The 11,471-nt window shown below is 57.7% G+C and overlaps 2 protein-coding genes across 2 annotated transcripts in view; one reads left to right on the forward strand and one right to left on the reverse strand.

The window, feature by feature from the left end:
* Positions 1-10,511, forward strand: part of LOC111152713 (semaphorin 4B) — a 25,358-nt gene extending 14,847 nt beyond the window's left edge. Inside the window, exons 4-14 of the mRNA XM_022511285.1 lie at positions 1,739-1,837; positions 2,445-2,556; positions 2,842-2,955; positions 3,074-3,225; positions 4,704-4,885; positions 5,012-5,162; positions 5,994-6,204; positions 6,287-6,402; positions 6,663-6,829; positions 8,570-8,655; positions 8,872-10,511. Of these exons, the coding sequence (XP_022366993.1) occupies positions 1,739-1,837; positions 2,445-2,556; positions 2,842-2,955; positions 3,074-3,225; positions 4,704-4,885; positions 5,012-5,162; positions 5,994-6,204; positions 6,287-6,402; positions 6,663-6,829; positions 8,570-8,655; positions 8,872-9,614 (2,133 nt within the window). The 3' untranslated portion in view covers positions 9,615-10,511. The remainder of the gene's footprint in view (positions 1-1,738; positions 1,838-2,444; positions 2,557-2,841; positions 2,956-3,073; positions 3,226-4,703; positions 4,886-5,011; positions 5,163-5,993; positions 6,205-6,286; positions 6,403-6,662; positions 6,830-8,569; positions 8,656-8,871) is intronic.
* Positions 10,512-11,370: 859 nt separating this feature from the next.
* The window catches only part of LOC111152604 (calcium and integrin binding 1), a 3,943-nt gene continuing 3,842 nt past the window's right edge, over positions 11,371-11,471 (reverse strand). The window contains exon 7 of the mRNA XM_022511122.1: positions 11,371-11,471. This exon is cut by the window's right edge and continues 172 nt beyond it. The gene's annotated coding sequence lies outside the window, so the exon portion shown is untranslated.

The raw sequence follows: 11,471 nt of genomic DNA on the forward strand, positions 1-11,471 counted from the left end.
GCCGAAGGAGGGATGGAGGGTGGTGCGCCAGACCCAGCATGGTGGCAGGACGTGGGAGTGCACAGCCAGCTGCGGGAGATTGGCCTTAGGCTTCAGAGATGGCCACACCTGGTTTGGTCCTATACCGAACTGCCTTAGTGTCCCCACCTGTAAAATGGGGACACTGATGGCCTGTCTCACAGGACTTGCCATGGGGATTCAGTGAGCCAATATATTCACCCCACACCTAATCAGAACCAAATAAAGTCGGCTTCCAGCAAGAGCAGTGACCGGGTGTCGCTCCGCGGAGGGGTTACTAGAGGACATCTTCCTGATCCTGGTGTGGTTTGGGCCACACCCCTCGGCGTGGGGGTCTTGTTCGGCCTGGGGTTCTCCTGGAGGACTCCCCACTGTTCCCAGAGATCTCCTGTCCTTCACGCAGCAGGAGGCCACTGAGGGGAAGGCCAGAGAGCCCTGGACTTGAGTTCAGACATAGATTTAAGTCCCAACCATCCCCGACTTCTTTGAATGGGCAAACGTGCTCTGTGCCCTGGTCCTTTGAGACACAGGCAGTATAGTTGTGCAGAAGAAGAAAGAGCAACAGGCCAAATGCAGCCACTTGAATGGGTAGTCAGGCCACACCTCATTAAGAAAGTGACATGTGGGGACGCCTGGGTGGCTCAGTTGGTTGAGCAGCTGCCTTCAGCTCGGGTCATGATCCCAGGGTCCTGGGATTGAGTCCCACATCGGGCTCCTTGCTCGGCAGGGAGCCTGCTTCTCCCTCTGCCTCTGCCTGGCACTCTGTTCTGTGCTCCCACGTGCTCTCTCTCTATCAAATAAATAAAATCTTAAAAAAAAAAAAAAAAAAAGAAAGTGACATGTGCCTCAGGAGTTGGCTCTGGGCTACCTGGAGAAAGGGCAGGACTGGCCTTGCTCTGAGAGAGGTGCTTGGGGAGCCACCAGAGGGCTGGGCAGGGGAGCGCCATGGCTGGCATTTTTTTTTTTTTTAAGATTTTATTTATTTATTTGACAGAGATCACAAGTAGGCAGAGAGGCAGGCAGAGAGAAGAGAGGGGGAAGTAGGCTCCCCGCTGAGCAGAGAGCCCGATGTGGGACTCGATCCCAGGACCCTGAGATCATGACCTGAGCCAAAGACAGTGGCTTAACTCCGTGAGCCACCCAGGTGCCCTGGCTGGCATGTTTTAAAAGGGTTGCTCTGGATGCCATGGTGGAGAGTGGCCTCTGTGGGGTGTGAAAGAGGCATTGGGGCTGACCTTGAGGTTTGGAGCCTGAGCAGCTGAAAAGGGAGAGGTCTCGGAAGATAAATTTTTGGGGGAACGATTAGATACGTGGTTGGGGACACCAGGTCATCCGTGAGTCTGGGGTCCCAGGTCCTGCTCTGGGTCTTGGCTTATCTCACCAGGCAGGTGGGGAGAACCAGAGGTTTTCACTGAGGTTCCAAAAAAGACCTTCGGGGAGAAGATAGCCCAAGGGGGAGGGATTCTGTGCCTTCACTCCCACACTGAAGAGAATTTTCCCAAACACGCCGAGCCCCTGGGTTCCCCTCCAGCGCACACACTCTGTGGTCCAGTCAGCTCTGCCCCAGGATGCTGCTGGATTCTCATTTGCCCTGGGATTGAGGAGCGCCAGAGAGAGCCCAAGCTCTCCTTGCACACCCAGCTCACCCCATCCGGGGAGGGCTTGGCGGCGCCCCCTGGCGGCATCCGTGGGCCTGACAGCCTCCTTCCTCCTCCCTCAGCGCGACTGTCAGAACTACATCAAGATCCTCCTGCCACTCAACACCACTCACCTGTTCACCTGCGGCACCGCGGCCTTCAGCCCCGTGTGCACCTACGTTGTGAGTGCCCACCTCTGCCCAGGCTCCCAGGAGCTGTTGGTCCCCGGCACCCAGCCCTGGTCCAGGCTGGGGCGCAGGGCATGATTTCTAGGGAGCAGTGGGTCCAGAACCCTGAGGTCCAGCCCCAGGTCTAGGGGCCCGGTTGGCCCACGGAGGGTGGGGGAAGAAGGGGCGCGAGGAAACACCCCAGGCACAGAGGTCGTGGCCAGCCCTGGACTCACACCCTCCCTTGCTTCCTCAAGCTCTGCCCTGGCCTCACTCAGTTCCACAGCCCACCTCCTCCACCCCTCCTCACACACACTCACACACACACTCCTGAGTTTCTGCTTTACCACCCCTGAGCAGAGGGTGGCATCCTGAGCAGTGGGTTGGAGCTCAGGTTTGAATCATATCGGTGCCCCTTCTGAAGCCTGTCACGTCTCTCCTGTGGTCACTGCGGCTAGTGTGCCCACCGCAGAGGGCCCCTGCCAGACGGTGCCCGCGCGGCACCCTGCGTGCAGAGAAGAGGAGGATGGCGGCTTGTCTCCTGGCACGCCCCCCCTCCTTTCCCTCCAGGCCCACACATTCCCCAGCGTGCCCCTGAGCTCTTCCATCTGCTTCCCTGCAGAGTGTGGAAAACTTCACTCTGGCACAGGACGAGGTGGGCCGCATCCTCCTGGAAGATGGCAAGGGCCGTTGTCCCTTTGACCCCAATTTCAAGTCCACAGCCCTGGTGGTTGGTGAGTGTTGGGGGTGGAGTGGCAGGATGAGTTCATTGAGGCTCCGCGTGGGGGAGGGTAGGTGGGCAGCGTCAGTCCCAGGCCTGAGCTGGTGGGTCCCCGCCATGCTGGGTCCCAGGGGGCCCAGAGTGACCCTTGGCTGCCCTTGGGTTTGGCTTTTCCCTGTTCCCACTCCCTTCCCTGTCCACCGCAAGCGAGATGGGCAGTGCTGGGGTCACTGTGGGCCCTGGGTGGAGAGAAGGAGCCGTGGGAGGGGCCATTCCCACCGGAATGTTCTCTTGGCAGACGGTGAGCTCTACACCGGAACGGTCAGCAGCTTCCAGGGGAATGACCCGGCCATCTCCCGGAGCCAGAGCCTCCGCCCCACCAAGACTGAGAGCTCCCTCAACTGGCTCCAAGGTGAAGTTCTCCCCACGCACCCAGTGCCAGTCCCCAGAGCCCCTCAGGGCCAGGCCAGGAACAGTCTCTCGCCTGTCTGGGATTCCCAGGCTGACTGCACTCCCCATTGGTCCCACAGACCCAGCGTTTGTGGCCTCGGCCTACATTCCCGAGAGCCTGGGCAGCTTGCAAGGGGACGATGACAAGATCTACTTCTTCTTCAGCGAGACTGGCCAGGAGTTTGAGTTCTTCGAGAACACCATCGTGTCCCGCATTGCCCGCATCTGCAAGGTGAGGGAACTGGCCTGCCCCGGAGACCCCGAAGCCTCCAGTACTGGATCAGGAAGTGCCAGGAGGCCTCTTCTGTCCTCCAGGAGGAATAGCTTGACTAACTGCTTTTCTCTGTCTCCTTTTATTTTTTTTAAGGTTTTTATATATTTATTTGAGAGAGAGAAAGAGAGAGAGAGTATGAGAAGAAGTTAGGGTCAGAGGGAGAAGCAGACTCCCTCCAAGCACAGAGCCTAATGCGGGACTCAATCCCAGGACTCCAGGATCATGACCTGAGCCGAAGGCAGTTGCCTAACCAACCGAACCACCCAGGAGCCCTCCCACTCTACCCCCCTCTTTTTTTAAAAAGATTTTATGTACTTATTTATTTGACAGAGAAAGACCACAAGCAGGCAGAGAGGCAGGCAGAGGGGCGGGGGAAGCAGGCTCCCTGCTGAGCAGAGAGCCCGATGCGGGGGCTCTGCGGGGGCTCGATCCCAGGACCCTGACGTCATGACCTGAGCCAAAGGCAGAGGCTTAATCCACTGAGCCAGCCAGGCGCCCCTCCCTCTCTCCTTTTAAATTAACATGGCTCTTAACGTTTTTTTCCTATTTAAGAAAATGCAAAAGTACAGAAAAGTACACGCAAAAATCACGGTATAAAGAGGCAGGGTAGCTTTGTGACCAAGAGCAGAGACAAGCCAGGCTGCCTCAGTGCTGGCCCCACAGGTCCTGTGACCTCAGGCAAGTCCTGTGCCTTCTCATCTAGCGTCCCCATCTGTTCAGTGGGCATCGCTAGACTGGCCTCAGAGTCGTTGCATGCGCTGAATCTAGCCCCGGAAAGCTTTAGGAGTGTGGTGAGCTACAACTGCAAGAACTAAATGTTGACAGCGTCAGAGTCCTATTGCCGCACCACCGGTGATTAGAACGTTCCTTGATCTGTTTTCTTTTTTGGCACATGGGTAAATATATAGGTATTTATATGATTAAAAAACTTTTTTTTTTAAGATTTTATTTATTTATTTGACAGAGATCACAAGTAGGCAGAGAGGCAGGCAGAGTGAGAAGAGGGAAGCAGACTCCCCGCCGAGCAGAGCCCGATACGGGGCTCGATCCCAGGACCCTGAGATCATGACCTGAGCTGAAGGCAGAGGCTTTAACCCACTGAGCCACCCAGGCACCCCATGATTAGAAAACTTTACAAACAAGAGTTCTGCAGCGTGGGTATTCAGGTGCCCCGTTTGCGGGGGATCATGAACCCTTCCCCTGTGTCAGACTCCCCGTCTGTCCGCCGTGAGGAAGGCACCCTCGTGTACTCGGCCAGCCTCACGGTGATGGGACCTGGACCCCGCTGTCTTCCTGATACTAAATGGAACCCTGCCCTATAGCTTCCGCATGCCCCTCAGGGTGTCTGTGTAGCAACCATTGGGAAGGGCCGTAGGGGGCCCCAGGCTCCCTGCCGGGGCCTGCGCATAAGCCTGGCTTCTCTCTCCCTCCCCCAGGGGGACGAGGGCGGTGAGCGGGTCCTGCAGCAGCGCTGGACATCCTTCCTGAAGGCCCAGCTGCTGTGCTCACGGCCAGAGGACGGCTTCCCGTTCAATGTACTGCAGGATGTCTTCACGCTGAGCCCCAGCCCCCAGGACTGGCGTGACACCCTGTTCTATGGGGTCTTCACCTCCCAGTGGTATGGCCCCCAGGACCTAACCCTAACTGGAGCTGGGAGGGCATGGGGTGACTGGGACCGGGGCCCAAGAGCTGGCCGCATTTCGTGCCCCAGGCTCCTGGGTTCATCCAGCCATTTCCTCTGTAGGCACAGGGGGACCACAGAGGGCTCCGCTGTCTGCGTCTTCACCATGAGGGACGTGCAGAACGCCTTCAGTGGCCTCTACAAGGAGGTGAACCGGGAGACACAGCAGTGGTACACGGTGACCCACCCAGTGCCCACACCCCGGCCCGGAGCAGTGAGTACAGGCCGCCTATGGTTTCTCTGGGTCTCTTTTCTCCTCTTGAAGTGGGACAGAAGCCCAGGGCTGCTTGTCTTACTGGGTTGGACGTGGCTATGGATGCCGGAGTGCCAGTAACCTGCCTCGGTGGGCCGCTGTGCACCTGCCCAGGCACTGAAGGGTGTGCTTTTGTCCTTGTCCCTTTGCTTGTGCCTCTCTCCTGCTCAGCTGTGGGCTCCTTATCTAGGGGCTGAGTGAGTGGCCCGGCTGTGAGGACATCCTCCTCCTGTCCTCGCAGCCTCATGGCTCCCTCCCAAAGCAGACCTTGAAACAAGGTCATGGGCATCAGCAGTTGGTATGGGAGGGGACTCCAGGAAGCACCATGAGGGACAGGAAAGCGAGGGGGGAGCAGAGCGGAGGAAGTGTCCAAGCTGTTCCTGTCATGGGCACTTGGGTCTCAGTTCCCTGGGGCCCCAAGAGGGCACCTCCTTCTGACCCCCGGCCTAGGAAACGTGGCCAGCCAGGGCTTCCTTCGAGTACTGGCAAGAGCCGCGTGAAGGGTGGTCATGCTTCTCAAGGCCTGGGTGAGGGTGAGGGGCCTGGGCAGGAAGGGGAACCCTGCCAGCCAGGGCCCGTGGGGGCCCCATACCCAGGCTTTCCCCTTCGGCCTCCAGATCAGTGTGTTGGCTCCATGCAGCACCCACTGACGTCCCTTGGCCTCCGGGGATGGCACATGCCCCGCTCCTGTCCGCCGGGGAGGCCGGGCCAGAAGTCTTGCATCTGCAGGCTTGCCCTGCTGCGTGGTGCCCTAAGCGGCCCTCCGTCTCACGCCGCCCCCTCCTCCTCCAGTGCATCACCAACAGCGCCCGGGAGAGGAAGATCAGTTCGTCCCTGCAGCTCCCGGACCGTGTGCTGAACTTCCTCAAAGACCACTTCCTGATGGACGGGCAGGTCCGCAGCCACCTGCTGCTGCTGCAGCCTCGGGCCCGCTACCAGCGTGTGGCCGTCCACCGTGTGCATGGCCTGCACCGCACCTATGATGTGCTCTTCCTGGGCACCGGTGAGTGTCGACAGCAGGGCGGGTTCAGGGTCAAGGCGCCGCGGCCATAGGGTTGTGGGCCTGAGTGCCGTCCGTGTTCCAGGTGACGGCTGGCTGCACAAGGCGGTGAGCGTGGGCTCCAGGGTGCACATCATTGAGGAGCTCCAGATCTTCCCACAGGGACAGCCCGTGCAGAACCTGCTCCTGGACGCTGACAGGGTGAGCTGGTGGGGGGGCCCGGAGGAGGGAGCCAGCGTGCTCTGGTGCCCCTCTGCTGTTGACGAGGCGGCCTCGGCCAGCTTGTCCTCCCTGGCAGCAGCAGGATAGAAAGATCCAGGCTCCTGGCATAAGCCAACAGAAAGTGGGGTTCCGGGGAGCACAAGAGGAGGCTCCTTGGGGGCGTGGGCAGGTGCAGCTGCGGGTGGTGGCCCTGACCGGCCGCGCCCGCTGCTCATGCCCCCGTGTCCGTGTCCATACAGGGACTGCTCTACGCAGCCTCCTACTCCGGCGTGGTCCAGGTGCCCGTCGCCAGCTGCAGCCTGTACCAGAGCTGTGGGGACTGCGTCCTCGCCCGGGACCCCTACTGTGCATGGAGCAGTTCCAGGTGCAGACCTGTCAGCCTCTACGGGCCTGAGACGGCCTCCAGGTGAGAGCTCCTCCAGCCCTTCCCGCCTGTCCACCCCTGCGCACTTGGCCTCGGAGCACCTTCCCTGGGCCCTCTGTAGAGTCCCCCAGCAGCCTCCTTTGTGGCCATGGTCCACATGGTTAGTAACTCGCTCCCCTTCTGCCTCTCCAAAGTGCGCTGGTGTAGGCCATAAGTGATGTTTGCCTTACCCATCTCTACAGCCAGGGACCTCACTTGGCAAAGAATGAAGCATCACAGCTCTGAAAAGCCTTGCAGGAGATTGTGGGCTGGCGTGTGAATGTGTTTCACAAAAAAAAATAGCTACACGACAGGCCATAAACAAACCCATTAAAAATCACTTCCAGAAGCATTAAATTGGGATATAAGGTGTTCATATAGAAAACTTGAAAAGTAGGGGCACCTGGGTGGCTCAATGGGTTAAGCCTCTGCCTTCAGCTCAGGTCATGATCTCAGGGTCCTGGGATCGAGCCCAGCATTCGTGCTCTCTGCTCAGCAGGGAGCCTACTTCCCCCTCCCTCTCTGCCTGTCTCTCTGCCTACTTGTGATCTCTCTCTTGTCAAATAAATAAATAAAATCTTAAAAAAAAAAGAAAAGAAAACTCGAAAAGTAGAGGTAGGTGTAAACAGAACAAAAACTATCCAAATCCCAGCACCTAGAGAGAATTGCAGTGAGATTTCGACATACAGCCTCCTAGGTTTTTTTATGTATCTGTGAAATAGACAAAAATGCATGTATTTTAAAGATTTTATTTATTTATTTGACAGAGATCACAAATAGGCAGACAGGCAGGCAGGGGGAGGGGGGAAGCAGGATCCCTGCTGAGCAGAGAGCTTGATGCTGCTCCATCCCAGGACCCTGGGATCATGACCTGAGCCAAAGGCAGAGGCTTAACCCACTGAGCCACCCAGGCGCCCAAAAAATACATGTATTTTTTTTTTTTAAAGATTTTATTTATTTGATAGAGAGAGATTACAAGTAGAGAGAGAGAGAGGAGGAAGCAGGCTCCCCGCCTAGCAGAGAGCCCGATGCGGGACTTGATCCCAGGACCCTGAGATCATGACCTGAGCTGAAGGCAGAGGCTTAACCCACTGAGCCACCCAGGCAGCCCCTGTATTTTAAATAAAAATGGAACCTGTCCCACTTGCAGTGTCCTTGCTTCACACACAGGGAGACCTGGTGCCAGTTTTATGTTTCTAAGAATCCCATTTGAGCACACGCGTGTGCCCCTGGAAGGATGTGCCCAAAGGGCCATGCGCCACCATCACCACCGGCTGGTAGATGTGTCACTCTTGTAGGGTTTTCAGCGTTTGTACTTGGTTGAGTGTTTTTTAGGCTTTGTGAGTGTATCACGAGTTACTTTTATTCCTTGTTACATTTTATCAAACAAGCGCGTGCGTGTGCATTGCTTTAAAAGAGGCTGAGACATGCATTAGACCAGTGGTGCTTCCAGACTTTTTCTCAAGGTCCATGTTGCTTTCGTAATGCAGGGAATTGGTATAGTAGCTCGTATTTGAGATAAATACTTGTGCACACGGAGGAGATGCCGGCTCAAACCTGCAGGCGTAGAATCAACCTGGGGAAGCCGCCTGCCGTTCACTCTGGCTTTGGGTCCTGCAGTCTCTGAGCCCCAGGCCCTTGTGGAGCTGCAGGGCCAGAGAAGGGCCTGTGCTGCACGGGGGCCGGGGCCCTGTGGGGGTACAGTGGTTTCCTGGCCTCTCTCTGACTCTCTTTGGTCCCCAGGCCATGGATCCAGGACATTGAGGGGGCCAACACCGGGGGTCTCTGCAATACTTCCTCACCCGGGCCCCGGTCTCCTGTACTCACGGGTGAGTTGCCCTGTGGAGGGCTGGGGCTGAAGTGGGGGGCCAGGTCTGCTGAGAAGGCCCCTACAGGCAGTGGTGGGTGTAAACGCCTTTCCTTACGTCCTGGTCCCAGACTCAGAGTCCCAGAGTTAGGGATTATAGTCCTGAGAGAAGTGGGGCGAGCTTGGGGCTCCTGTGGATGCCAGTCCCCCCGTTACCCCATGCCTCTTCCGTCTGCAGGTGAGAAGCGATGTGAGCAAGTTGACTTTCAGCCGAACACGGTGAAAACCTTGGCCTGCCCCCTCCTCTCCAACCTGGCCACCCGGCTCTGGCTGCACAACGGTCTCCCGGTCAATGCTTCGGCCTCCTGCCGTGTGTTGCCCACTGGGGACCTGCTGCTGGTGGGCAGCCAGCAGGAGCTGGGGGTGTTCCAGTGCTGGTCCCTGGAGGAGGGTTTCCGGCAGCTGGTGGCCTGCTACTCCCCGAAGGTGGTGGAGGACAGGGCGGCGGACCGAGGCGACCGGAGCGGCAACATGCCCGTCATCATCAGCACGTCGCGGGTGAGCGCGCCGGCGGGCAGCAAGGCCAGCTGGGGGGTAGACAAGTCCTATTGGACCGAGTTCCTGGTGATGTGCACGCTGTTTGTGCTCGCCGTGGTGCTCCTCATTTTGTTCTTCCTCTACCGGCACCGGGGCGGCATGAAGGTCTTCCTGAAGCAGGGGGAGTGTGCCAGTGTGCACCCCAAAACCCGCCCCGTGGCGCTACCCCCTGAGACCCGGCCGCTTAATGGCGTAGGCCCCCCTAGCACTCCACTCGACCACCGAGGCTACCAGGCCCTGTCTGAGAGCTCCCCGGCGCCCCGCGTCTTCACCGAGTCTGAGAAGAGGCCGCTCAGCATCCAGGACAGCTTTGTGGAGGTGTCCCCGGTGTGCCCCCGGCCCCGGGTCCGCCTGGGCTCTGAGATCCGGGACTCCGTGGTGTGAGAACACGCTGCTCGAGCAGTCTGCCCTGGCCCTGGAAGCCCCGAGTGTGCAGAGGGGACCAGCCGGACCTCTGCGGCTCGTGGAACACAGCCGCAGCGCCCGGCCCTCAGGGCCCGCGGAGCCCGCCGGCCCACTGCCCTTCGCCAAGCAGCGAGGCCCCCTGCGACTGGCAGCCGGGGCCCGGGAGAGCCCAGTTGCGGATGGGGGCCTGCCTGGGTGGGCAGAACAGTGCTCCCTGTGTAAAACTGAGCCCTTTGTTTAAAAAAGAAACAATTGAAAATGTGAAGCCAGTGAGAATGAGACATCGCAGAATGCCACGTGCGCCAGCCGCCCCGCCACATGGCCTCAGAGGCATGGTGCGCTCACCCAGTCTGAGACAGAGCTGGCCATCCCCACCGGCTAGCCTCTTCCACCTTCTGCCTTATCCCACAGCCACCGGCAGCCCCTCGTCCCCACAGAAGCAGGGGGCGGCTCGGGCTTTGTGGGTCCTGCCTTGCCAGCTGGCCAGCTCGTCACAGCCATCATCCCATCACCTCAGGGACCAGAGGGCCACACTGCCACTGCAGCCCCTCACAAGGCCTTGGGCTCAGACTCACCTGCTGGACCTTTCCGGCCTGTATCAGGCTGTGGCCACGCGCAAGAGGGGCAGCGCGAGCCCAGGAGAGAGTTTAGGACGATGGACACCCTTTCCCTCGGAGTCTAGGAAGAGACTGGTGCCTTCCTCCCTCCATCCCAGCCTGTGAACCTGTGTGTCCCTTTGGCTCACATCCCCTCCGGACTCCTCCCCAGACCCCATTCCCCGCTTCCTCCCCTTCACCTTGCCTGCTCCCACTCAAAGTGATGGTGGCACTGCCCAGCACAGGAGCCCTGAGTTTATGTGGGTTTTATATTTTTTTAAATAAGATGCACTTTACTTTTTTTTTTTTTTTTTTTTTAAATAAAATCTAAAGAACAGAAACAGAATCCTGGCCCTTCCTCTCAAAGGACTGTTACTCTTTGAGGTTGGCCCAGTGCTCTGAGTTTTGGGGAGTAGTTCTGAGCCTCCGCTTTCCAGAGGCTAGTGGCCCAGAGCCACCCTGGTCTGGTCGACGTCATCTCCCAGTGGAACGTGGTCCTGCAGGTGGGAAGTTTAATGCACTGATAGGAGGGGCAAAAAATTAATTCGTTTTCCGTCAACCCCTTACTTTGCACCGCCCCCAGTTCAGTTCAGGGTGGGAACACGGGATTGGGGCGGGGGGGGTTGTCATGGTTTTTTTTAATTATTTTAAAAAATGTTTATTTTTTTAAATGATCACACAGTGAAACTGGTGGTTTTTCTTTTGGCACACAGTTGTCTGAATTTTCACGTGTAGAAATTCTATAAGCACCACTGGGAGGAGTTGCACTTGTCCCGCTACCCCGTCCTGCTCACACCCTCATGAGGGCTGGGCCGGGAGGGCTACAGTCTCACTTCCTGCTGGCCCTTTAGATCCTGTTCTTCCCAGGAGGACCAAAGGCTCCTGGAAGTCCGGTCCTTCCTCATACCAGTGCTTCTAATATCACGCAAAGGGTCAAAATGTCTAAACTTTTATTACGGAAGAGTAGAACACAAACAGCGCGATAACAATGACAGAAGGAGAGAGGCCCTGGCATGGAGGGCCTTCTCCTTCCTCTCACTTCCTGCTGGCCCTTTAGATCCTGTTCTTCCCAGGAGGACCAAAGGCTCCTGGAAGTCCGGTCCTTCCTCATACCAGTGCTTCTAATATCACGCAAAGGGTCAAAATGTCTAAACTTTTATTACGGAAGAGTAGAACACAAACAGCGCGATAACAATGACAGAAGGAGAGAGGCCCTGGCATGGAGGGCCTTCTCCTTCCT

This window comes from Enhydra lutris, unplaced genomic scaffold (assembly GCF_002288905.1).
Source record: "Enhydra lutris kenyoni isolate GAN:26980312 unplaced genomic scaffold, ASM228890v2 scaffoldscaffold29, whole genome shotgun sequence".
In the NCBI taxonomy this organism is placed as follows: Eukaryota; Metazoa; Chordata; class Mammalia; order Carnivora; family Mustelidae; genus Enhydra; species Enhydra lutris.